We start from the raw sequence: 26,947 nt of genomic DNA, 5'->3' as shown, positions 1-26,947 counted from the left end.
TTTACAACTTTTAACCAACGTTGGTACGACGTGTCAAAAACAACTCTAATATGTTGACGTTTGTAGACGTTGTGCCAACCAATGATAACGACGTCAAACAGACGTTGGATTTATGTTATCCCAAGGCACATTTGTCGGCACATTTTTCAACGGAAATACGACGTTGGCAAGACGTTAGACTAACAACCATAAAATTCACGACTTATAGTAAACGTTGTCATAACGTTGTAACAACGTCGGTAATTTGCCCGCGACTTTGTCGACGTCTGCCAACGCTTGCCGACGTCGAGCCAACGTCAAATTGCTAGCTGGGTATGCTCTATGTTTACATTCACAAAATAAACATACTTTTCTTTACTTTTGAAATTTTGAATATCATTTTAATCCTCTGATCGACGCCAATATGAATGTGCTATTGGGTCAATAGTGACATCTTGACGAAAAGGCAGCCGGACTACCAGGTTTCCATGCTACTGGATGTGATTATACGGGTCACATAAATGGTGTTGAACACATCATAGAAGCTTTAGTCAAACTCGGAGAAGACAATGTGCCATCTTGCAATGTGAAGGCGGGCTGCGAGGAGTTTCTGTGCAGTCTTCTTGGAACTAAAAAGGTGTCGTCAACCCTGAGATGGAAACGGTTCAAAACACTGCCAAATAATCAAGGTGTGGAAAATTGCCACCAACTTGTGGGGCGTTGCACCAGCACATACTACGTGCACACCTCCAGGCCAATAATGGAGCCAAGATTATTGGTCTATTGGACAAGACTATTGACCCAATAAGTCCCGATCCATGCCAACTAGGCTGGTTTATAGAGAACGGCAAAAAGACCAGTATTATCCGAGAAGCAGGCTGCTCCAGAAGCAGTTGTGGAGCTAATACGGTGTTCATGTTTAATAAGTACATGTTCTTATAATACATCCACGTGCAAGAAAAACAATCTACAATGTACCGAGATGTGTAACTGCGAAGCAGACGAGAATAACTGAAATAACATACGAAATAAAAAATATATATATAAGCACTTTATCGTTTTGATTTAGCTTTTTGCTTTTTTTTTTTTTATCTCCATTGAGATCCAGCCACTGATACCCACAGCATTGTCATTTTTTCAGTATTTTGCCTTTGGATTTATATATGCACTAAAATATTGAGGGCGCTATCAAGGTCATCAACTGCAGGTCAACAAACGTTTGTACGTACTATTCCATTCAAAATGGCGAAATTTGTTTAAAATATACCGACATAAAGTTTACACAGTTTAATTGTTTAGAAATTTTAATGTAAATCTTTTAAGGATAATATATAAAAATGGTTGTTCAAGAACCGGTTCAGGTATGTTAGAATAAATTGTATAGTCTGTATTTAACGTAATATCCTTCAGTTTTTAGGACTTTCCTCGTCAATAATGATGAGGGAGGAGGTTCATTTCAAAACAAAAAGGTACACTACTGTGAGTTTTACCGGGCGAAAAAGAGCCGCGACAGGCTTACTAAGGAGATTAGGTAGCCTAGGCTAGATGACTACAGTACAATCTCTAACTAAAAATCGGCGTTCAGCCCTGTTGTGTTAATATAGGGGCCTAGGTCTATATCGACTTGTAATACTAATAATATTAAGCTAGCCTAGGCCAGGCCCTAGCTAGCCAGGCTCTAGCTAGCCAGGCTATGCTATTGTGTGACACATTTAATTTTTTAGATTAAAATCTTAAATCATAATAAAAAAACATCGACAATTTTGAGGTCATGCTAATTTTCGCCCGGTAGGCCTAGAGTTTTATGATAGAAAATGGTATCAAGTACATGCTAACATAATTTTTATGCTATTGTGATATTTAATTAATTTAATTGTACATTTTTATACATTTTTTAATATAAATATAAAAATCTGTCAAAATACTGAGTATGTTTTTTTCGAAACTGAAGACTGCCCTCTGTGATAAGTGATGTTTCGTTTTTGTTGACGCGTTATGACGAATGAAAAGATTTTTGACTGATTTTAACTTGTTTCTGGAAAGAAAAATATATAGGCCTAACTTAAATTTACTACTAAAGCATTTAATAACATGTAGGCCTAGGCCTACTGTATTTGACATAATTTTTTTTTGCCGTTAATTTGAGAATGGCATTCAACTGGTTGTTAAGGATTTTTCAATGTATCTACAGTATTGCCAAGAAATTGAGGTAATTTGTTCAGATGGTCTAATCTACTGTATTCAGAGCAGAAACCAGCCCTAGGAATGTATACAATAATACCAACATCATGCCTGTACAGATTGTCTCTAACGTGGCATACAGACAAGTGTATGACTGGCAATATGTAGTACAGCATGAAATTTGCAAATTCTATCTTCTTGGATAAACTTTACCCACTATATGGTTTATGGTCATTATTTGTTTATTGTACCATTCATTACTTTGCTTTTGACAGGCTACAATTTGGCACTGCTTGACTTACTATGCTTACCAAGATGCAATATTTCTTGCTGAACGTCTCCATGCAGAAGGTATGTATTTTGCTACACATCTTGAGTACGAAGTTATTGTAATGATGTTCTGCAGTACAATGTATATACTTGTCTGTATTTATTGTCTTTTTTGTTTGTTTATTTGTTTTCATTTCGACCGCGGTTTTTGTCTGAAAATACAGACTTGTGAAACACGTATAGAAATCGATTTGCAGACCGCAAACATCCGAGAAGAATGACGTAGGTTGTCATACCGTATTTGGCTATATGGGGCGGGCGGTGTGTAAATATGGATTTTGAATCAACCAATGATCATTTTGTTTCAAAATGAAAAAGATCGAGTACGTACGTATAGTGCTGAATGTACAATCGAGACTGAACAACTGTTGAAATATAAAATCGTGTTGCCAAGTTGTTGTTTATTAATTGTTTAGTCCTGGCCTAGGCCTCCTTCGTAGGGCTACTCAACTCGTACGTATGACCTGCCAAATAAAACGCCAATAAGGTACATACCACCACCGACCGGCACACAACAGGGTTACACCATCACACAGAACAGGACAGGGTCTGGGTGGGAAATAAATCAAATTTTCTCATCTCATCTCAAACATAGGCCTATTTCATTCTCAACCAATCATCAACTTATCAAATTATCTCCGCATAATAAATGATCCATTCAATGTTTGATTTGGCGGAGAAGCTAGCCTATCATATCAAGACGAGTTTTCATGTTCTTGGGAAAAATCTCATCAAATGTTTACCAGACTACTACTTACTAGGCATATAAAATCATTTCTAGCCTTCAAAAACTTTCATCAATGTACCCAAGTACACATTGTCTAAACGTAACATAGCGCATGCGCATCGTCTTAGATGTTGAGTCTTTGAAATTCTGAAATATGAATATTAAAACGACGTCCGAGTGAGTAGCCAATGGCATGCGGCTGAAACTAGTCAACTGGATAATTTATGCACCAAGAATTCTTGGGTTCAAACCATGTGACTTATGCGTGTTTCCCCAGACGGAGTATCCAAACTCAAGTAATACACGTATGAAACGCCATATGTGCAAAAATATTTATATTTTTACAAAACTCCGTCTGGAGCCCAGACTATACAATGTAATGTGCATGCTGTCAATTGTCAATATATCTGTCTATGATGATTATTAAGGTATTGTGTACAGTAAATGGGTGTAAAAATAATTTCTTGGTAGCGGTTGGATAGAGTAAATAGTAGAAGATTCCTATTATCCCACTCATTCCACACTTGGTACATAATTCATTATTTATTCAGTTTTATACAGTAGGCCTACAGTCAAGTTTATAACACCTTGCAACAGACATTGTAAATACACATTATTATTATTATTTTTTAGTTGGAACTGAAGAAACACTTTTTCTTCTGGCTACGTGTTACTTTCGATCTGGTAAACCCAACAGGGCATACACATTGCTTACAGATAAAGGATGTCGAACACCACATTGCAAATATCTGTTGGCCAGATGCTGTTTACAACTGAAGAAGTAAGAAAAAAACAAAAAATAAGATTTTAATAGCAAATACATTAAAAGCATACTGTACATTACAGTAGGCCTAAACATGAATGCCGTCAGCTCAAAATGCCTACTTGCTGTGAAAGAAAATGGAAGTTTGAATGTCAGAAGAAAGACAATCCGAATGTAAACATGGTCACATTTACAGTACTGTATATTGAAAATCATATTTATGAAATTAATTTGAATATTTAAAATTCAATGAGCCAAAATAAAACATCACACTATTGATTTAATCTCTCTTTCGGCTTAACATCTTTTGAAGCTACTTTACAGTATGTACTGCACCATATTTCAGATGTGTGCAGTACTGTAGCTGTAGAGAATGCACATGTTTACTAGGCTGACAGTGTAGCAATGGGCATTTTGAATAAACCCTGTTTTCCTGAGTAACCTTTTCCACAGTCAAATTTTGGCCTACGTTACTGTATAGGCAAATTTCATCAACTGGAGTAGACCTAGAACAATCTTCAGTAGCCCTGTACTTCCTTGATACTTCCCTTATCAGGGAAAAAATAAACATCCCTTAAGCATTCTGGTTTTATTTATACCCATTTTCCAGATTTTCATAGATACTGAAAAAAATCACATAATAGGAACATTAAACCATATACTGTACAAGTTTGTTTTATAAATTGGCTTTGTAGATATGCAGAAGGTGAAACAATATTAGCAGGCAGTGTCTTAACAAAACAACACACACTAGAAGAAATATCAGCAGAATACGGAGAGCTTTCATGTTTTGTTCTTTCACTGCTAGGAAAAATTCTCAGGTACAGCACATACTTTTTCGTTCAAACTAGTTAAATCCTACAGGTTAAATTTCTATCCAGCAACTTCCTGCAGTATGAATAGATATTTCAACTGAGTTATTTTGATAAACAATTGTATTCAATTTGCTTTCTCAGTATTTGTTTGTGATCAAAATATTTGAAATGACACAAAGCTGGAAGGCAAAATGACTGACCACTAAACAAAAGAATGTTAAGCTAAATTGAACTCTCCGTATAGCAGTCATCTAATAAATGACAACACCAGTTGAAGATATTTTTAAATCGCTGTCCCAGTTTGTTTAGTACTACCATTATTGAATACTCAGTTCTGTTCAGCAATGAAATGAGATAGATGCCTCGGTGTGTGTGAAGTGTCTGGAGTTTTTGCTAGGCGATGTCATAGGTGTATAGATGTATATTATGCAAGAAGAAGAATTAATTTGATCTATTTTTCTCTTACTGTATTTGATGTCCTAGTACCGTTTATGTTTTGTAGTTAAAATCCAAAACTATAATTAATATTTCATGTTTAAACAGGTGTAACCACTTTATTAAAGACTTTTGTGTTTGATTTCTTAGCAGTTTTTACATACAATGTAACATTTTTTTTTTCTCATGTTTTTTCAGTAAATGTGAACGCCAACCAAAGGCAAGTGAGTGTTACAAGCATAGTTTGAAGTTGAATCCATGTTTATGGTCTTCGTTTGAGGCATTGTGCCATTTAGGTATGTGTTATTATTTTTAACCTAATATTTGTCACAAAGTTGATAAAACTCTTTTGTACAGTAGCAGATCATGGTGTGTTACAAGACCCTCTTTGTAAAATGTAGAGATACAGCCTTACCACCTTGAAACACTGGTTCTCGTCAGATCACCGAAGTTAAGCAACGTTGGGCCCGGTTAAAGCTTGGATGGGAGACCATCTGGGAATACCGGGTGCTGTATATGGAGCTGGGGTCATTTGAAATCAGCACTGCTGACTCTTCTGACATCCCCTGCATCTAGTATCTACCTCAGACGTATTGGCTTATGCCTCTCCTCTGGTTAAGGTGGGCACTGGACGAGAGAAGCCCTTTGTCAATGTTGGGACCAGCTAAAAGTACTTTAAACAGTCCTGGCTTTGTCATCATTCAGATGAATGTAAGACTAATTGACATTGTCATTTACGACAGAAGTCGGCCATATACAGAAAAAATATCAATTTTGTCAATGTCTTTTAATCTTCATTAATTTTATTTTAATTTCTAGGTCATAAACCTGATGCAGACAAGATTTTCCAGGTGTCAAACATGCCAAATCTATCCACCAATCAACATAACAGCTGCCCAATTATAGATACTGAAAACCTGTCAATTTCACAACAAAATCTTTCTTCAGATGTGATATCAATGGTCATAGATACACCACAAGTTAGTACACATAAACTTTAAGTAATGTTCTGGTTTTATAGCGTGGTTTAATCTTGGAAAAGAATTGATTACACCAATACCCTTTAAATTGTTATAACTTGTAAAAAGTTGTAACCAGGTTTGATCTGCTGATTTATTGTTTTCATACATGCATACACGAACCGTGAGAAATTTTGGGAGAAAGCTTAGTTGCACGCTATTTGAATAATATGATTGATCAATTTAATGCGCAGTAACAAAGCGAGACATCTCAAAACAAGAACAGGGGCCGGATTTATCAAACTTGCTTAGCAAAAAAATCGTCTTAACTTTGCCTTAAATCCTTGATTTTGCCTAAGTCAGATTTATCAATATATCTAAGCAAAAAAATTTGCTTAATTTTGTCTTAAATCTAAGACGAACAATACCCTGCCTTAAGATGAAAAATTTCGTCTTATCTCATTTCTGCAACAGAAACATTCTTTTTTGACAACGCGAGCGCGCTAGGCCGGAACATTGAACATTCGGAAAGGCTACGCTAGTGCGTTTTCCACTGTACTACGGACGCTAAAATAATGATATCGATCTTCGTAAAGATGGCCTAGAAATTGGACAAGCAAAACTAATATTTTCGGGATAGGTACGACCCATTTGACTAACTTTTAGAAAACTGTATTGACTGCCAAGGGTCGCTGTCATTGATAAAAATAAATAAATGTTGATTTGATTTAAGTTTAGAGCGAATGATTTTCGTATGTATTTCCGACTGTTGTGCTCTTTCTCTTCAAGTAATAAAAACAATAGTAGCCAGAATGCGCCCTCTCTTGTTGGGAGTGAAAATACGGAGATAAAATGTTATAGCGCCGCCATCGCTAAGAGAAAAAAGCTAATGCGCACGCGTAAGCAAGGATTTTTCGTCTTAAGACATAATTTGCTGCCCTCTAGAGTTTAATTTTGCGCATGTGCAAAGTAAAATTTACCTAAGACAATTTTTCTGCTAAGACATTGCTAAGACGGTTTGATAAATAAGCTTAAGCTATTTGCTTAAGCACTTCTTAAATATTTCACCTTAAGCAAAAATATAAGCAAATATTGATAAATGCCAACCCAGGCCTCTCATTGGTGTGTTTTTCTTCTTTTTTTTACAATTTTCTGTAAATTCTCTTCACACTATACACACCTGGTTACAACTTATTAGTTTTTGCATGTGTAAAAAGGGTATGTACCACATATGTGTACCACATATATGTACTACATACTGACATATGTTTCAGGCAATTTTCAATAACGTGACATTATTAACTTCTTTTTAAGGATTCTATGACTAGCTACACAAATATATCAGTATCTGGTATAAAACCTCTCTCTGAGATGGTGACTCCAGATATCTCTATAGATGCAAACCAGACCCCTGATGCTTCCACAGGATCATTTGCCCTGCCATCCGCTCCTATGACAACTAAAAGAACCAGACCTAGAGTAAATCGTGGCTTACTTGGAGGAGGACAACAACAAATGAATAGTCCACTAACACCAAGGTATGTTAACCATTCAGATTTAGGTCTGTTTCAAGCATAACATCAAAGCAAATTTGCTAATTAACTTTACTAGAAGATTGTGTTTAATGGTCACTGTCTTTCAGAGTATGTTAAAATTAGTAACATGTTATTGTTACTGTAGACGTTACATTCCGTTTTCAGAATTCTATTTTTGTTTAAAGATGCTAGACCTACATTTTTTTACCTAATTTAAGGCCACACACTATATTTTATGTAAAAATAAATACCATATGGACCTATTGCAATACTTTTTCGTCTTTAAACAGTTATTAATTAATTTTAGCGGCCCACTATAAATCCTAACATGCATCGCGCGCAGATTGGTATTTTCATATTGTGATATGATGCACCTACTTCGACCGATCGTGTAAAAGGTAAACAGATAAAAGAACTGAAACTTTTCATCAAAAATACCAGGTCTTCCCCAATTTGTAATTAACGGATTCTAGTCCTAGAGCTAACGTTTGTACGTTACCGCTCTTTACCAGCTAGGCCTACAAAACTAAGCCTGACTAAGCTAGTGCCTAGAAACGTCTGCGAGAGAACTTTCGACGCGAGCTACTTAGCTAGTGTATTTCTCTTTTTATCATAATTAACCTTAGAACACACATTTAAGACAAGAAATGACCTGGTTTGATGTTTTTATATTATATGTTTACAAAACATCAAATGTTACAGGTCTAGTGTCTTTAAACCTCCCTAGACTATGGCGAAAAATACTGTAACACATAAAAGTTCGCCAACAACAATTTCAATATGTGGAACTCAAACACTTTGTCTCATGTATTTTATAATTGTTTTGTCAAAATATTTTTTTTAGTATTTACTTTAATGTTTATTTACAGTTTACTGTAGAGTGAATACTAAATCTGTTTGGTCTTTAGCTAATTCTCCCTCCTTGTTATTATTTATTGGTGATCAACTATAATATTATTAGCAATCATTTTACAAGGCAGATCATCCAACTATACAGAATTAATACTTTTTCTTCCATGTAATCACGGCACAGCATTAAGAAAAATATGAGCTCTGTGCCCAGAGATTGAAGACAACCAATCTACAGTGTCAAATAAATAGATACAAATGATATTGTATTAAATGGTTTATCCTCTGTTTTCTTACATTTAATGTTATTTTTGATAACATGGACATTTAACAAGCTGTCTGCCTTGTTTCTTTTAGTTTTGGATTTCTACCACTTGAGAACACTCCAACTTTTGAAAATAATTCTGGTAACTACATCACTCCCTCACCACTAGATCTTCAGTCTACAGACATCAAAGCACCAACTAAAAAGGTGAGTTTTATTCCAAACATTCATAGTTTTGTTATTACTCATAATTGTTGCATATATAATAAATGATCAAGTAGCATTCTTGTCACCAGCTAGTCATTCCTTCATAGAAAAAGTCTATCTGTACAAGGACTGTAGAATGGATCCGAGACATTTAAACAATATAAAATTGGAATAATTTTTTTAGGAAAGAGTTATATGATGCATACAGTACATACATGTAGGACTATTCTGAAATAATAAAATAATAATAGACAGTAGTGAACAGAATGAAGTATAGTATAACACAAAATAATAAATGAATACATAACAAAGCAAGAGTTGGAAGAAGGGTAGCAATATAGCCTGGGGCAATTTTTGAGTATTCCCCATTGGTTTCTTGGAAATCCTGTGTTTCCTGCCTAGCATGTTAGGCTTAGCCTCCTTGGAATATAGCCAATGTTGATGTTACCAGGCTCTGATTTTTAGTAGCTTTAATATTACATTTTAATAAAGCTTTCGTTGATTTAATATATAAATACAATTTGGAAAAATAGCCAACATTTTAGCATTTTTAAGTAGATTATAAACGAGCTTTTCCAACTAAGTCCTTTATTGAAACAGAAGTGTGAAAAAATCTGTAAAACAGTAGCTGATATAAACTATTAAAAAAATATATGTAAATCTAATAAAATTTACTATAGTAAAGTAAGTAATTTTGTATGAGTCAATGTGCCTTAGGTACTAGAAATAATTAATAGTTTTTATTGGTTTTTATTAGCAACCAGTTAGTTTTTGGTCACTACAATAATTCTCGTATGAAATTGTCTACATTAGACCGTTTACAAAAATGGTCGTGAGAGCAAACCAACCTGATTGTATGTCATTCACTCTTGAGATTTAAATGCATACTTTATCAAGCTTGTGAATCGGTTTAGTTTTGTATCTACACTCTGGCAGAGACATTAAGGCAGGCTGCATAGCAGTCTTTTAGTTCCCCAGAGCCTTACTCATGCTAGACATGACACTGTGGACTACTAATGTTCGCTGACTGGCTCACAGTATAGACAGGATACATACCACATGAAAAAAACATAATAAAAATAAAAAAAGTACAGGATGAGGCATATTTCCAGGTGTTTTTTAGTCAATAGTAAAACAATGGACAGTAAATGAATGTGTTTAAACATAAAAAGTATAGTAATCCTAATTGAATGATATCCTAATGTAGTGTAGGCCATATGTCAGTATATGACTTTGCCTTTAGTCATACATAGGTAGAGAAAAAGAACATTGTCTTCAGACATGATCAAGTAGAATAGAGTTGAGAGAGATGTTACGTTTACATACAGTATTGACGGGATCACCCAATCTAAAGTGTGCAATACTGTAAAGGCCACCTAGTGTTGATAGTTTTAATTAAGTTGATATTATATGAGCTAATTATTCATAGAACCTCAATGAAGTAACAAATTAATTAAAACATGAAACAAGAAATATGTATCATACACATTTTGAATAGTTATGATGAAATATGAGGTGGTGTTGGTTTACTGAAGTAAATTCAATTAGGCATATAATAACATAATTAATATTGTGTACTTGTTATTTTAGAAAAATAAATCTATTAATAATAATAATAATTATATTGAGAGGTTTTTAATTCTTAACGCAGCATTGATGATATTTAAGAGTTGAGGTCACCTTTCGATTTAAGTATCGTCTCCCAATATGCCGTTTATCACACCTCACCAATTCCCCTAATTCAACTTCAATTTCCCCACTCATTTCTATGGTCACTTTTAAATATTCTGCCCTCAATTTATTTCCTGATTTTACCTTTAGGTATTAAATGACACATTTATTAAGCCTAATCATTACACAATATTTATTATTATTTCATATTGGAAATGTTTTTAAAAAACACAACAAATATACATTCATTCAAATATACATTCATTCAAAGATTACTAATGGAAAAGATGTGAATTAAAAATTAAAAAATGATGGTATCCCAATGATTTATTTATTAAATACTCAAAACTGAATGCAAATTATCAAATTCTTAATTTAAATGTTTACTATTATTATGTACCGTAAAACCTCAAAAAGAAGCCTATTTCAAAATGAAGCCCCTTCTTTGGTTTTCAAAAGTAAACTGAAAAATAAGCTCATTGGACTTCTTTTCAAGATAGTACAGTAGGCTTCTCTTAGAATAGACTAATTGAATATTAAATGAACAAGGTAATTTATGCCAGATAAATTGTGATGCCAATATAATGTATGATCAGGTTTATATCATACATTTATTTTACAGTTTAAAATGGTATTTTGATTACAAGTATTTAAAATTCTATTATTGTAGACTTAGCAATTCACAAAATGTACAGCATTCATTTTGAAAAGAAGCCTCCCTCTTTAGTTTGCAAAAGTAATCTAAAAAAGAAGCCATCTTAAAAAGAAGCCCATGAATGATCAGAACATACCCTTAGATACAATTTTTTTTTATTTCTCTATACAAGGTAATTTCCAGAAAACCACATATAAAGCCACCAGTTTTTAGCATGTCTGGTAATACAAAAGATAGTTCAACTATGCAAACACCAAGCCCACAAACAAGGTAAGACTACTGGCATTATGGCAAGCTCCTACTTTTTTTCACAGTTTATACTACATGATTAATATTATTTATTTTACCAAAATAGTTAGTAGCAACACTAAAATTAATCCAGTAGTGACAAATATTTAATGCTCTACTAGACTACTAAAGAAAGTTTCTCTGATTACAGTTGGGTCCTATTATGTGTGGCTTATATGGGGTATAATACACCACACATGTCACGTCTAACCCTAGACACTAATGCATGTTAGTACCTATCAACATTTCAAGGCAAGTGTAGTATTATGTAGAGCATTGTGTGGCATTTGATTCTCGGACCGCTAGAGTTGGTTTTTAAAGAACAAATCTGACTTTACTTCATACTGTATAGTCCTAACAGTTGCTAATGCTAACAACAATAAAAATGTGTTCTATAATAACTTTATAGTAAAATCCTTTATTGACCTTTATATAGTAGACCTACATTTTAAAACGTTTCAACAAAAGTTGGTACACTAAGTCAATTTGCTATGCATTATTAAATCAAAAAGGAATATATCTGAAAAATGAGCAATTCACAATTTAACCTAAGCATGGATACCCGCCCTCAGATTTATAGAAACTACAGACTTTTTAAAACATCAGATTAAATAGAATTATAATAATAACAGTTTGCAATTATATAGACCATCATGGAAAAATATTCAATGAATCTATTATACACATGCATTTACTTTACCACCATGCTAAATTAATTTGCAATTATCTATCCCCACGTACAGTATACGGCACCCTACCCCATGGGAAACCACTAGTGTTACACAAGTAAAATCACAGATTACTCATTCTTCTCTCGTAGTGATTACAGTCAATTCTTTTCTTCAACCATAATATTTTGAACTTTTGAATTGGATTTTATTTTTATTGTTGACACAAAAAGTTGTAATATATTAAGTGTGATCATTAACAAATTTTATCTATCATTTTTTTTTTATAATAAATGATAACAATATTCTCCAGATAGTGTTAAATATTTAAACATTTTTTATTTAGTGGGCCACAGGTGCTGTTTCAAACCCATGGTCTACGAAGAAGTTCACGATTATTTAGTAATGCTAATACAAATTCAGTAAAGGTAGGTATTGTAATCATAATGGATCCACAATGAGTTCAAGCCACTGCCTTACCTCCTCTTGACAGGAGAAAAATGGAAAAGTGAAGGCTATTGGCTATTGTTCATCACCCTTTTTGGCAGAGTTAACTACTAAACAACATATTTGATTATTAGATATTAATAACAATTTGAAAAACGATACTAGATTGATTTAACATATTCTATTATTTCAAAAGAGATATGTTTAAGATAACCGAACATAAAATGCCTGTAAATAATTGTTAATTGACTATGATCATTTTAACTTGTCTCCTTCCAAACTTCACCGACTTTTCACTTGATTTAAAAATTTAGGAAAATACTACAGGAAAACGAATAATAAGAGGAAAATCCATGTCAAAAAATGTTAAAGGGAAAACGAAAAGTAAACCGACAAAGCCATCTACAATGACGCAGCCCTCCGACAATGACATCCAGAAACCTGAAAACACACCATCAGATCTGAAATCAACACCAGTCAATCAACAAGCAAGGTTGCTCAATTTTCAAAAGGCATCAGCTGGTAAGCTATCATAATGAATACATTTACAGAATATTACTGTCTATTATGAACTCTGTAAAGCCCAATCTGGGTATATATTTATTACTCCAATTACTAAATGTTTTTTATGAGATATAGTTTGTGTGACATTCACAGAAAACCATAAAATTATGGGAAAAAACATTTTTTTGCTTAAAGATGTATTGTCACCAAAAACAGGAAAAATGAATTTAATAAAATCAGACTTGATATCTAATGGTGATAATTTACACGCTCTAAAGTGCTGTCTACACTATCAAAATTTATGTGACAAAAAAATGTGATGTGCCCATACATGGATATGATGATGACATATCACTAGCATATTTAGGCATATCATCACCATATTTAAGCACATCACACTTTTTTTTTGTCAAACTAGTTTGATAGTGTAGGCAGAGCTTAATGCATGTTCGGCTTATAACAAGTTTTATAATGATATAATAATAATTTTTAATAACATCAACTTGTTGTGCGGGCCATCTATAACTGTTCGAGCACTGTCTTTTGAATGGCCTAGCTTCCCGGGCCTAGTATTCGTCAATGATTTTCAATTTATAAATTGTGTTATAAAACTAATAATGAATGTTTTGTATTTGTTGAATGGAGAGAACATTTCATTCGATGAAAAATTGACTGCTCTGTTTTTAACTCGGCTCTTCCTCGTTAAAAATAGAATTTTTCAGCTTCTGAAATATTCTCACCAACCAACTCATAAAAATCAGTTATTTGTATATTAATTTATGTTATGCTATGTTATAGATGTTATATAATATATGTTTTTAAAATTTTACAGAAGGGTTGATGTCATTATTAAGAGACATGGGAAAAGCGTATTCATCATTGTGTCAATTTGACTGTAGAAAAGCAATAGCGCAGTTTTCTAATCTTATGCCTCATCATTACAACACTGGATGGGTATTATCACAGGTTGGAAAGGCAAGGTTTGAATTGGCTGAGTATCAGCAGGTAACAACTTAAATCATCACAATTACCTACATTTTATTTCTGTGTTTAATAATAATAATATCTTTAATTTCGAAATGGATACAAAACTTGATTGGTGTTTTTTACAAGGCAACTTGTGGGTTTACTTATGGGTTTTTTTGTTCCCAACATCAGGGTTTGCCATATAATTTATCTCGAATGAAAGTGGTACTTTCCATGAACACTGCCAGCAAGTGGTATACAGTATAGTAACACAGTTTAGACATTTTTCTAGTCATTTAATTCAAATTATTAAAGTGGAGCTCCACCCAGAAAATTGCTATTTTTCATACATTTCAACTATTCTTTAAAAATATCATCCCTCATACTTCATATTTTTTTGAAAATTTTTTCAATGAGTATGATTTTCTTGAAAATCACGCCTTTTTGCGTTTTGGGGGGATACCTTGTAATTTCCTATTCTTTTACATGCAAAAGGGGGGTATATTTGAATATTCCTAAAAAATTAATTTCTTCACTAAAAAAAAATGTAAAATGTTTTTATATGTAATTTTTCCAGATCTTTTTATTTCTGGTATTGTTATTGCGTATACATTGCGCAATTTCGCGTAAATAGACACTTTCCCCCGTTGGGTCCAATTGGGTTTTTTACTTTGCTAGGGAGTATGATCACGTGACATTTCTCACAACATTTTTCACACTGCAGCTGGCGATCTGTTATTGTCGCGATGTTATTTTTGACGGGCGAAAAGTATATTAAAACATTCTGGATGTGACCCCATCATGTTTCACAGTGTAATAAGTGATTATGAGATTATTACTAAAATGTCAAATTTAACGAGATTTGAGAAAGACGTGGCTATATATTCAATAAAGCTAGGCCTAGGCCTACTAGAGTCTAGGTATGTAACGATGCTGCTTGGCCTCTAGCTGGCTGCCTGATAGCCTTACAGCAGTGAAGTTTGTTCTGGCACCCAATCTCGGCCTACCCATGGGCCATGATAGGGTGCCTGAATAGTTGCTTTTCAGTCAGACATAAGCTTCCACATCCGTTACTATTCTTTACTATTCTGAGCAATACCAGTCTTGTTTTGTAGAGAATTTTGTGTTTCACAATTCTTAATGTGCGAGAAAACCCAGGAACGATAAATGGGACGAAACGACCAAGCATTTTCGAACCCATGACTACAGTCCTACCTAGACATGAATTCAAGCCTAGCTAGCTAGGCTGAGCAGACGATTTAGCTAGGCCTAGCTTAAAATTAATAAGCAATTTGATTAAGATTATTAAGCTGTTGTTGTACAGTGCAAATCATGATGTAAATTATGCTGATATTTTTATCGGAAATATTACTTGGGCCTAAACAAATCGTATTAATTGTGTGTATAAACAGGGAGTTGTAAAAATTATTTTACAACTCCCTGGTATAAAATTGATTCGCCATTTTCCAACACATAATTTACCAAAGGGGAGACATTTCACCAACGCGTTTCACCGGCGACTAAAACGCGTCAGTCGCTAAGTTAACGCGTTTTGCGACGTATTGTAAACTAATAACCCCTAAGTTACTGAAAAAGTGTAATGTAGTAAAAAACACTATTTTCTGACCGATTTTTTAGAAATTAGTTTTTGGAAAATATTGCCATATCTTCCCTGTTTTTTGTATGTAATCACTTTCAATTAAACATACTTAAACATAATATAAGCTGAGAAAGTCTGAGTGTAGCTCCACTTTAAGAATGTCAATGTATTTTTAATTCCGTTTTTCACTTTGATGAGGCACTTGTTATTTTGTTTCGCATTTTTTTAACCCGTCGTGTGGATTTTTAAACTCTTTTTTTGTGGTCTTTGTAATTCTCATATGACAAAATAAATTAAATCAAAAATAAATAAGACATAATATTAAACTATTTAGATAAATGTCAATTTGTTTATAAATATTAATATGAAATAAAATGTTGGATATTGACATTAGTTAATAACTATTACAATATTTATAGGCTGTAAAACTTTTCAAAGAAGTAAGGCGGATAGAGCCGCACAGGACGGAAGGAATGGCTCTATACTCCACAGCATTGTGGCATCTTCAAAAGGAAGTGGCATTGTCATCATTGGCTCAGGAGCTGGTTGAATTTGATAAAGCATGCCCTGAAGTAAGGCTCTAATAATCAATTATACTTCCAAATTATCTTATATTATAATGTCAAATTGTGAATTTATTGTTTCACTGATTTATCTGGAAAATATTTTCTTTGAGATTGTTGTGGAATTCAGACCCGAATAATATTAGCATAGGTATAAGATGAAAGGCCTTAAAATTTGCTGTCTGGAATACCTATAGACTGGATGTGGTTATACCTGGCTCAATCCTTTTCTGGTCAACACATTTCTGCAATGATTTAATCATACAAAGAAGTATGAAATTGTTAATTCTATTTTTATCAATCTCATTTTGTTGTGTCTCTGCAGACTTGGTGCACCTCTGGAAATTGTTTCAGCTTGCAGAAGGAACATGATATTGCTATAAAGTTTTTCCAACGAGCAATTCAGGTAAGAGTATGGAGCTTCTCACACTAGTGGATTGTTAGTTCAGATTGGGGCCTATCCAATCAACTTCTAGTATTCCATTGGTGTCCATCAGGGTTCTGACTGTTTCAGTATATTTTTGCTTGGTTTTGGGATTTTTTTCACATGAGAATTCCAGAAATACAACCTCATTTTATTTCCGGTTAAATACACATACACTATTCCAGATCAGGAATGAACTGGATTGTTTTCAGTTTGCCCTCTGTTTTGATATTCAAAGAGATATTCACACAGTTTATAGTTAATAATTATGTTAACACAAATTCAGCCGATCCCGCTTCCAAAAGTTACGCAATAAGTGTAATTTTAGGTGTAAAAAAATCGAATTTCTCAACATAAAGAAATACATAGAAATAGCGCCCTCTATTTGGTATACTTTCTGTTAGTACTGGATAAAATACAATCGTTCCATTGGAATAACTTATATCTTTCTTTCACATTTAACATGCAATATTTTTATCATAATTTTGAGATTAATATTGTAATATTGTAGTCCTTGTAAGAAATGTATCTGTTAGTAAACCTTAATTAATATTTATTTAAGCACACTGAAAGGAAGATGCATTTTTTAATCTTTATAATTCATGACTATGCTGTCACAAAATATTTAATATTATTATCTCTCCTATTGCAACTTTTTGTTTTCATTGGATTCATAACATAGAATTATAATCAATAATTAGTAACAAATAAATGAAATTATTAAAGCAAAGTTTCTTATAATACTCCTCAGCCTGTGTTTTAATTTTGCTTATCATCTCATGGGTTCTTTACTTTATATTTTCTCATGGTTCATCCGTTATGTTACAAAATAGTTAAGTTACAAAATAGTTAAGTTACAAAATACTTTAATCTAAATTTACAAATTATAGGCCTATTACATAACAACCATGTACACCAAGCTATAGAAAAAATGTAAACATTAAAGTAGAAAGTTTCTTATAATACTCCTGTGTCTTACTTGCTTATCATCTCATGGGTTCTTTATTTTATATTTTCTCATGGTTAATCCGTTACGTTACAAAATAGTTAAGTTACAAAATAGTTAAGTTACAAAATACTTTAATCTAAATTTACAAATTATAGGCCTATTACATAACAACCATGTACACCAAGTAAAATGAACATTTGTAAACCATAAATTACACTTAAACTATACTAAAAAGTTCTTCCTTCTCAAATTCATCTCCCTCTTCCTCATCATCGCTATCCTCTCCATCAATTTAAAAAACATCTGAAAATTGTTTTAGTTTTTGCACGAGCATAATTCTGTACAAGAGAATCCTAAGGATACACAGCATTTTTCATTTGCAACCCCTTCATTGCATTTTGAGCAGGATGACAATTTTTAAGAATGCTGTGTAGAGCAGGTTGTTTCTCCATCCAGTCAATTACGAGTTTATTATCGGCCATCTTCCACCCATTTCCAACAGGAGATGGAGCATTTTGTTGTTGAATAAAACTAGCTTTGTGAATTAAAGCTTGATAATTGGCACGCTGAATATGTTTATATAAAGCATCTTTGTTGGGTGGAATCATATTTTCAGCTCTTTTGCCCAATGAACAGAATGCATAAATTAGAGTTTTCCATTACGAGTTTCATTGCCTTCACTTTACCGTTCCCAAAAAAAGCGCTGACTGAATCGCATCCTGTGAAGCAATGTAGTCCAATTAATGCATTTGAAACATAATTTCCTATATGTTCCTGAATACCCTGGAGATGAATTGTTCAGAGATTAGTATCTTTTCCAGTATTGAAATATAGGTGAGAGCCATGCAGACTTTTGCAAAATGCCAATCCAATAATGAAAACATCAGTGTCAGGGCTGATTATAACAATATCTTTACCACCATGGTCTGCAGCATGCAGAAACATTCTGGTGTCTGCCTCTTCTTGATTAGAACTTTTCCATTTGATTCTGAAATAGAATGGCATAATGTACCATGAGTTATGAATACATTTATTCCCTTGAGGTGATCTGCTTCACACATGCTCCATATCTGAAAGAAGAACTTGATTAGCTGTTCCTTGTTGTAGCTATCAGATAAAAATGTTTTCCACTGTTTTGGAATTTGCTGTTCGGGTTTTGATATTTTTAATGACTTCGTTCAGTATTTTTTATGCTGTTTGTGTAATTGCTACATGTGATCGCAGAATTCTCCTTCATTTAGTAACAGGTTCTGCTGTTGGCTCTTCTGTTTACTCTAATCCTTGAAATTCTTCTGTAAAAAAAAAAAGAATACTAATTAATATTGATGATTCTAAATGTTTGTGTAATAAATATAATAATATAATCAGTTCAGTATCATCTATACACTATTTAATATTTCAGTACAAGAATTCAAATAATATGTCTCAAATAACAACATAAAGCATCAGGTTGGTCCATTCTGTCCTTGCCTGAGGCTACTTGCCAAGGTTTGCATGCATTACCACATTGAATAAAATGCAAATGTTTTTTCCCAAGATGGAGGTACCATCAAACTAGATCCAATACACAATAATACTGGGGCCAGGCCTAATTGGTTATCCGCACTTGGCGGATAACCCCTTGTTATTGTCAGGATCTTTTTTTTTTTTTTTTTTTTTCTATATTCTTCTTTCTTTCCACGAATTTTGTTGCACGCATATCTCTAATTCTGGCTAACATTAGATTGTATAACTTTGTCATAAGATTGACCTGTAGCTGTAAATGTGCAAGAAACTTTGTTTTATGAATTTCGAGTCGCGCAGCGCAAGTTACGCGCGATTTTATGAATTTCAATGATTGATCATAGATTAAAAACCAAAAGTCATTTTGTATTGAAACTTTGTGAAAATTTAAGTCATACCATGCGCAAACTTTCTATGGATTAAAAATGGCATGTTTCACAGAAAGTTACGCGCGCACGCGCGTTTAAAATTTCAAAATGCGAAAAATCAATTTCTAATCAACTTTCTACGCGTTTCATGTCATTTTGAGCATTTCAAAAATTCCGACGCGTGCGCAATTTTTTACGCGCACGTGCGCACGTAGCGCAAAATCTTTTTTTTTTTGCTTGATTTTTGTTTCTCCAACCTTTTCTAGTAATTTTACCAACTTTCAAACAATTTTGACTTAAAATCACGTCGTACGAGCACGTTAAATTGAACAATTTGCGCGCGTTTTTGATGAAAAAGTTCAAAAATTCGTCAAATTATGCCTTTTTTTAAAATGTCATAGATTTCAAACTACGTGGTGACATTTTTTAAAATTACAGATTCTGGAAGTTGATGAGTTGTAGATATCAAATCATGAATCAATATGGCTAACCGGACATTGTGACGTCATCGTATGGCCACTTGAATATAAAATATATGATTTTTGTATCTTTCGTCATAGCCTATCACATTTAATAGAGCGCATCTCCACTTATCCGTATTCCATTTCCCCATTTTTTTTTATATTGTCTAGGTCAATCAATTACCTTTCGCATGATTCACCATTTTTAAAATTGTGATGACGTCATCATGTTCAAAAGCGTAAATAACTTTGATCACTTATTTTTACCTATACGGCACTGTATGTAGTATGTATACAGTGTATAATGTATATACTTAGACGTGACACAAAATAGAGAGCACACTGAAATTGTTTTAATGGCATAATCGTTTTTCTGTTTGCAATATTCTAACGTATGACGTGCACGTGGCCTTTGCGCTGCGGATAACCTAACTCGTCCGTAGTGAACGAGTTCAAATCTAGTTCATATTGTAATTATGGGTTCATTTTATGTTGGCCCAGATATTTAAAAAAAATTATATACCAGGCCTAGCCTACGTAGCCTAGGCCTAGGCTTAATATATATTTAAAAAATAAACTTTGTAGACTACCCACCGCCAATCTACCTAGGCCTACCTGCCAGGTTTTTTTTAGTATTTTGGCGAGCAAGGCAGATATGAACTAGGGGCCTAGGCTTATAAAAACAAATAGGCCTAGGCCTAGTAACAAATTAAGGAAAAAAAAATTACCTTCTTCATTGTTGGATGAATTAACATCCTCTATTTCATATTTTCTTGCTCGCCTTTGTTTGCTACGATCAGTAAAATATTGATAGCATCTTTTTATGACATCCAGCGTCGCCAGGAATTGGTAACTATTAGTATTATTAGTATTGGTAAGCTCTCAATATCATCACAAGGATTTGCGGCTACAAAACTCCTTTTGATTGCCGCTTAGATTGCATCAATTTTTTGTACACATTAAAAAAGTTTTCCATTTGGTTTCTGTGAATGTTAATATTGTCCCAGAATTAGATGTATTGTGACAATAACAACGTTTTTGATCATCAGAAGATGACATCTTCTTGCTCAGCTCCAGAAGAACAACACATGTTTGTTTACGATCGTCTAGTAGCCGTATCCCGCTGTGTAAGGGAATCTGATTGGACAGTTACTGTTTCACAGCTCCATGAGTTAAAAGACAAATTTTTTGATTGGTCAATTGTGCGACCTGTACTGACCTACAAAAATCTTCTATATCGCAATAAAATACATATAAAAACAAACATATTTCGTTGACGCGTAAAATTTACAAGCGGGATCGGCCAGTTTAAGGTTATAGGAGATCACGAAATGAAACGATAGAATAGCCTATAATGCTAACCATTAGATTGTGTGTGTGAATACAGCCTTTATTTTTTTCAGTTTGCCCTCTGTTTTGGACTTTTTTATCTGGATAATGCTAACCATTAGATTGTGTGTGTGAATACAGCCTTTATTGTTTTCAGTTTGCCCTCTGTTTTGGACTTTTCTATCTGGATAATGCTAACCATTAGATTGTGTGTGTGAATACAGCCTTTATTGTTTTCAGTTTGCCCTCTGTTTTGGACTTTTTTATCTGGATAATGCTAACCATTAGATTGTGTGTGTGAATACAGCCTTTATTGTTTTCAGTTTGCCCTCTGTTTTGAACTATTCTATCTGGATAATGCTAACCATTAGATTGTGTGTGTGAATACAGCCTTTATTGTTTTCAGTTTGCCCTCTGTTTTGGACTTTTTTATCTGGATAATGCTAACCATTAGATTGTGTGTGTGAATACAGCCTTTATTGTTTTCAGTTTGCCCTCTGTTTTGGACTATTCTATCTGGATAATGCTAACCATTAGATTGTGTGTGTGAATACAGCCTTTATTGTTTTCAGTTTGCCCTCTGTTTTGGACTTTTCTATCTGGATAATGCTAACCATGTGTTTGAATACAGCCTTTAATGTTTCCGGGTTGTCATCTTTTTTAATTTAAATTATTGTTTTTGTTGTCAATCCTTTAATAATTGTATTAAATTTGTTTGATTTGCAGGTTGATTCAGATTGTGCCTATGCTTACATATTGCTAGGCCATGAATATGTATCAACAGAAGAACTTGATAAAGCCATGTGCTGTTTCAGAAGTGCCATCAGGATTGACTCAAGACATTACATAGCCTGGTAAGTTGATTTTAAGTGGGCAAGCAGTTAATTAAGGGCATACCAAATCCATCAAATCAGCACAGGTTCTGGTGGTAGAACAAGTCTTCTTGGATAAGGATTAAAACTGGTCCAGTGTCTTGTACACCTGAACCCAGGATCATCTTTCAGAAGAGATGGGGCTATTTTCCCAACTTTATAGTATGAGTCGTATGAAGTTTAGATGTATACATACAATAAGAAAAAATGAAAATATAAAATAGAATTAAGGAAATATATATGTTTTAATTATTTTGTTTTAAACATGAACTTAATAGGTATGGTACAGGTATGATCTACTATAAGCAAGAAAAGTTTAGCCTTGCAGAGGTACACTTCAAAAAAGCTCTGATGATAAATCCACAGAGCCCTGTACTCATGTGTCACATAGGAGTTGTTCTACATGCACTTCAACGGCCTGCAGAAGCACTTGAAATGCTCAAGAAAGCTCTTGTGCTAGACCCTAACAATGCACTTTGCAAATTTCGCAAAGCATCTATACTGTTTGCTATGGAAAGGTATAAGGTAAGAAAAATGTTGATTAGTAATTTGATTAGATCTTTTTGTACTAATCTGTACTTCTGTATGTTATGGTGTAACCACACTGTAAAGACTATTAAATCTCTGGAGATGTGATATAACAATTGAGAATGTTGCTAGGCTTACCTAAGCACTGTAGTGTGCTAGTAACATGTTTGCCACAAGGAGAATACCCTCTGTTTATGAGCATGTCCGCAAGTGTGTCTATGGTTTTAGAATAAGAGTTTTGAATAGTGAAAATGATCTTGTTAGGTGTACTACGAAGTATCTGTTATGATCTTGATATACAGTATTCTATTATACAGAAAGTATACAAAATGGCAATCCTGCAACCTGTTTGTTTGCTGTGACTGCATGCATTTCATGGAACAATGCCTATTCTTAATTACTGTGTTCTAAATAAATATGTTTGCAGGCTGCTCTTGATGAATTAGAAGAACTGAAGCAGATTATTCCAAAAGAATCATTGGTGTATTTTCTTATGGGAAAAGTAAGTATAAAGCCTAAATTAGCCTAAATCATGTTAAAAGGAATTACTTTTTCAATTGAAGAGTAGTTGTAGAGTGGCATTTATTTGACTAGCGGTTGATATTTAATTTATGTTCATGCTTATTGAATTGAATTTTTTTTATTAGAGTAATCTGTTTGTGTATTACACTATTTACATGGACCTAACTTCTACTGAAAATTGTCATTGCTATAGGTATACAAAAAACTTGGTCAAACCCACCTGGCATTGATGAACTTCTCCTGGGCAACTGATCTTGACCCAAAAGGTGCTAATAACCAGATCAAAGAAGCTATTGATAAACGATATCTACCTGATGAAGATGACTCAGTAGCTGCCATGTATGCAATAGAGCATATCACACCTGGTAAGAATCAGTGCTGTAACAGCTCTGAGCGGTCACTGGCTAAAGGCTGCTACACTCTAATAACGATCGATGATAAATAGTTAAACATACATTTTTCTTACATAAAAGAAAAGAAATTAGTAAAGTTTTAATAACTATAGAATAACCATTTATGTTGTCTTAAAATAATGTTTTAAACAAAATACAATCAAATGACTTCATGATCAATATATAAGAACAATTGTATACTGGGTGTATACAAATAATATTTTCATCAATGACGGCATCAATTTATTATTCTATTGTTCTAGATTAAACCTTTTTGATTTATTTTGTTTTCTGTAGACAAAATGTGTATTTATCAACTTATTGTCAATCATTATCGTCCTAGTGTGGGTCTTAAATCCACAGCTTTAGGGGCCCCATGAGCAGGCCCAATGTAAGTACCCAGTGTTGGAGGACCCTTAAGAGTGCTGAACCAAGGGCCTTTGCTCCCTGCATTAAACCACTGGTAATAATACTGTTTTGGCTTTAATTTCTTAGGTGTAGTAAGTGAAGAAGAAAGCAGCCAACTAGTTGATGATAGTATTTCACTTGATAGCCTAGCAGAAGGCGAGCATATGCAGCTACAAGCTAATGAAAGTGATGAAAGTTTATGACGATGATGTAACGATAGTGAGAGCATACTACAAGAGTATTGTACCACCATAAATGGTGCTAATTAAACTCCCTATGTTGGTGAAATTCAACAATGTTGTCTAATAAAATACCCCTAAGTTTCTCAAAATGTTATTATTATTATTTAAGAGTAAATGATATTCAGGTGTTTTTTTATATATACAATGTTTAAAAACAAATTATACTTTCTTTCATAATTAGTTTTTAAAACTGATCGTTACATTTCAATGTGGATTGGTTGTTTAATTTCAACCAATAATATCATGTCATAATATTTGATAATTACATTATAGTCCTAAATACTCCTTGAATAAGTATAGTGGAGCCCAGCAATTGGTGCTTAGATTATATAGCCATGGTAATGATGAGAAATCCATTGCTTGGTGCAATATTTGAATTTCAGAAAAAATAATGTATTGCATTTTTTTTTTGTAATCTCAACCAGTGAGTATCTGAAAATAATATTGCTTTTGTTTTCACATTTGATGATAATTTAAACATCTATTGAAACTCAAGGATGGAAATCTAAAGAATTAACAGAAATCAACAATATTTTACTTTACTATTCCAAAGTATACAAATTATTTTTGATGGGCTAAGAGTGCAAATTTTTTTTTAAATTAAAATATATGGCTGACTTAAATGTATCAATTGTTTGAGTTCATTTCATGGAAATCTGAAAATGCTTAAACAAATCATGTAATAACCGCAGTTAAAATATTTAAAAAGTAGATATGATATCATAATTATACATCAATGTCGAATTATTTGTCTTAGACTAGAAGTTAAATATAATCAGCTGCGTATAGTAGTTACAATCTGAAAGTGGAAAGTTTGCAGAAATTGTTAAGATTACTTATATTAGTAAGAAGCAAAGTAGTTTATGCTAAAGCTCTAATTTTAACCAGTAATTTTGAATTCAACTAAGCAAGCTATATAGAAAACTAGATGTTTATTGGAAACAAACAGTGACTTACTGGCAAACTCTAGGAAATGTATTGAATCAATTATTAATATATATCTCAATACTAAGATTATTGCTAGTTGCATAGCTATTTGAATTCTAGTTCAATTAAAAACACTATGTATGGGTTTTGTTTTTATTCCAGGTGATACAACTCTACGATATAGTTACCATCTCGATTCATATTTGCTATCCTCAGTGGATATTGTAAAAGTGATGTGTCCTATCTTTTACACTGAAATTTCTGGATCCAATATTCTTATATTTTAATTAAGACCTAAATAATATGTAGGATATATAGATTAATATATATACTAATGCTATTTACAAAATGTTATTAACTCAAATGCCCATCTAATTAATATTTAGACCCAGCCACAGAAACTGATGTTAAATAGTATTAACTTTGAATGCAACTAATAGTGACTAAAACTAAAATATTATAAATCACATGACCTTATTCAATACACACTTTGCAATATAGTAATTAAACTGTAGCAATTAAAGTTAATAAATAAATTAAAAAACTTTTAACCTTGCTAGATTATTGCATTCTTTCTAGTTTGTGCCAGAATGCATAGTGTAGCGGTATAACATTAGACACCCCACCCACCCCAATGTTCTACAAATACTCCCTTATTAATTTATTGTTTGTAAAAATGATATTAAGACATAGGTTGTAAAGCAATTTATCAGAGTAATGTTTTATTAAACTGAATATATAATTGCAAAAAACAAAATTAGTTTTAAACTGTTTATATGATATTGTGCGTGTGTCATAATATACTTTGATATCTTTTCTATAATTATATTTTTATGTTAATTTGATATTAGTGATAAGAAATATTATATGTTATATGTTATAATATTGTTATTATTAATTTACTATCTAGCTTTTTGTAGGTGTTTTTTTTTTATTTAAATACAATCACTTTTCTCTAGACGATCTCAAAAAATGTTCTGATATTACTTTAAAATGTAATCGTGCATATTGAAAATGAAAACATTTAAATGATTGGTGATTTTACCATGCACATACATTTCACATTTCTGATGAAATTATAGGGGCAGATTTAAACACCATAAAAAATACACAATAAAAACATACACCTTTTAAAACATGAGAAATTTACACATGTCCTCATTCAACACATTAAACACAAATGCTTTGGGAATGTAATAAAGGTACTATACACCTACTTAACTCCGCAACATGTACCAATAAAATAAAGAGCAGTATTTGTATCAAGACATTGCAATACATTGAAACAGTTGGAGTAGATTGTATATAACGTTATGTTGTCTATTCAAAAGACTGTTTAAATGGACATTTGATGTGTGTACGTGTATATTAAGTTGTAAGAAAAAGTAGCAAAATAAAAATATCTGTTAAAATCATCATTTATTTGTAGTAGTACATTTTTATATGTTTGTAACCAACTAGTATAGCTATTTTAAACAGAATTCACATACAGTAGATTGGTTCAGCTCCCATTTCTTCCCAACTCGAAACGATGTCACACGACGTTGACTGATCGCGTGTTCACCATCTATAACTGTTCTACTCTGCTTCTCAAGTTGGAGAACTGCCTAGCTTC

General features: G+C 33.0%; 1 protein-coding gene and 1 pseudogene across 1 annotated transcript; both read left to right on the top strand.

The window, feature by feature from the left end:
- Positions 1-1,217: 1,217 nt before the first annotated feature.
- Positions 1,218-26,749, top strand: LOC144844537 (cell division cycle protein 27 homolog). Its single transcript, XM_078701489.1, has 19 exons — positions 1,218-1,340; positions 2,436-2,511; positions 3,851-3,998; positions 4,676-4,801; positions 5,429-5,526; positions 6,050-6,210; positions 7,504-7,727; positions 8,931-9,045; positions 11,544-11,641; positions 12,674-12,755; positions 13,089-13,296; positions 14,111-14,283; positions 16,264-16,416; positions 16,733-16,813; positions 22,168-22,295; positions 22,592-22,838; positions 23,269-23,343; positions 23,557-23,728; positions 24,251-26,749. Exons 1-19 carry the CDS (start codon positions 1,317-1,319, stop codon positions 24,364-24,366), a joined length of 2,505 nt encoding a protein of 834 aa, XP_078557615.1. The 5' UTR covers positions 1,218-1,316; the 3' UTR covers positions 24,367-26,749.
- LOC144854374 (5S ribosomal RNA) lies at positions 5,632-5,749 on the top strand (annotated as a pseudogene).
- Positions 26,750-26,947: the final 198 nt, after the last annotated feature.

Source organism: Antedon bifida, chromosome 1 (assembly GCF_963402885.1).
Source record: "Antedon bifida chromosome 1, ecAntBifi1.1, whole genome shotgun sequence".
Taxonomy (NCBI): Eukaryota; Metazoa; Echinodermata; class Crinoidea; order Comatulida; family Antedonidae; genus Antedon; species Antedon bifida.
Note: the sequence above shows the minus strand (reverse complement) of the source record. Positions and strands in the feature narration are given on the sequence as shown.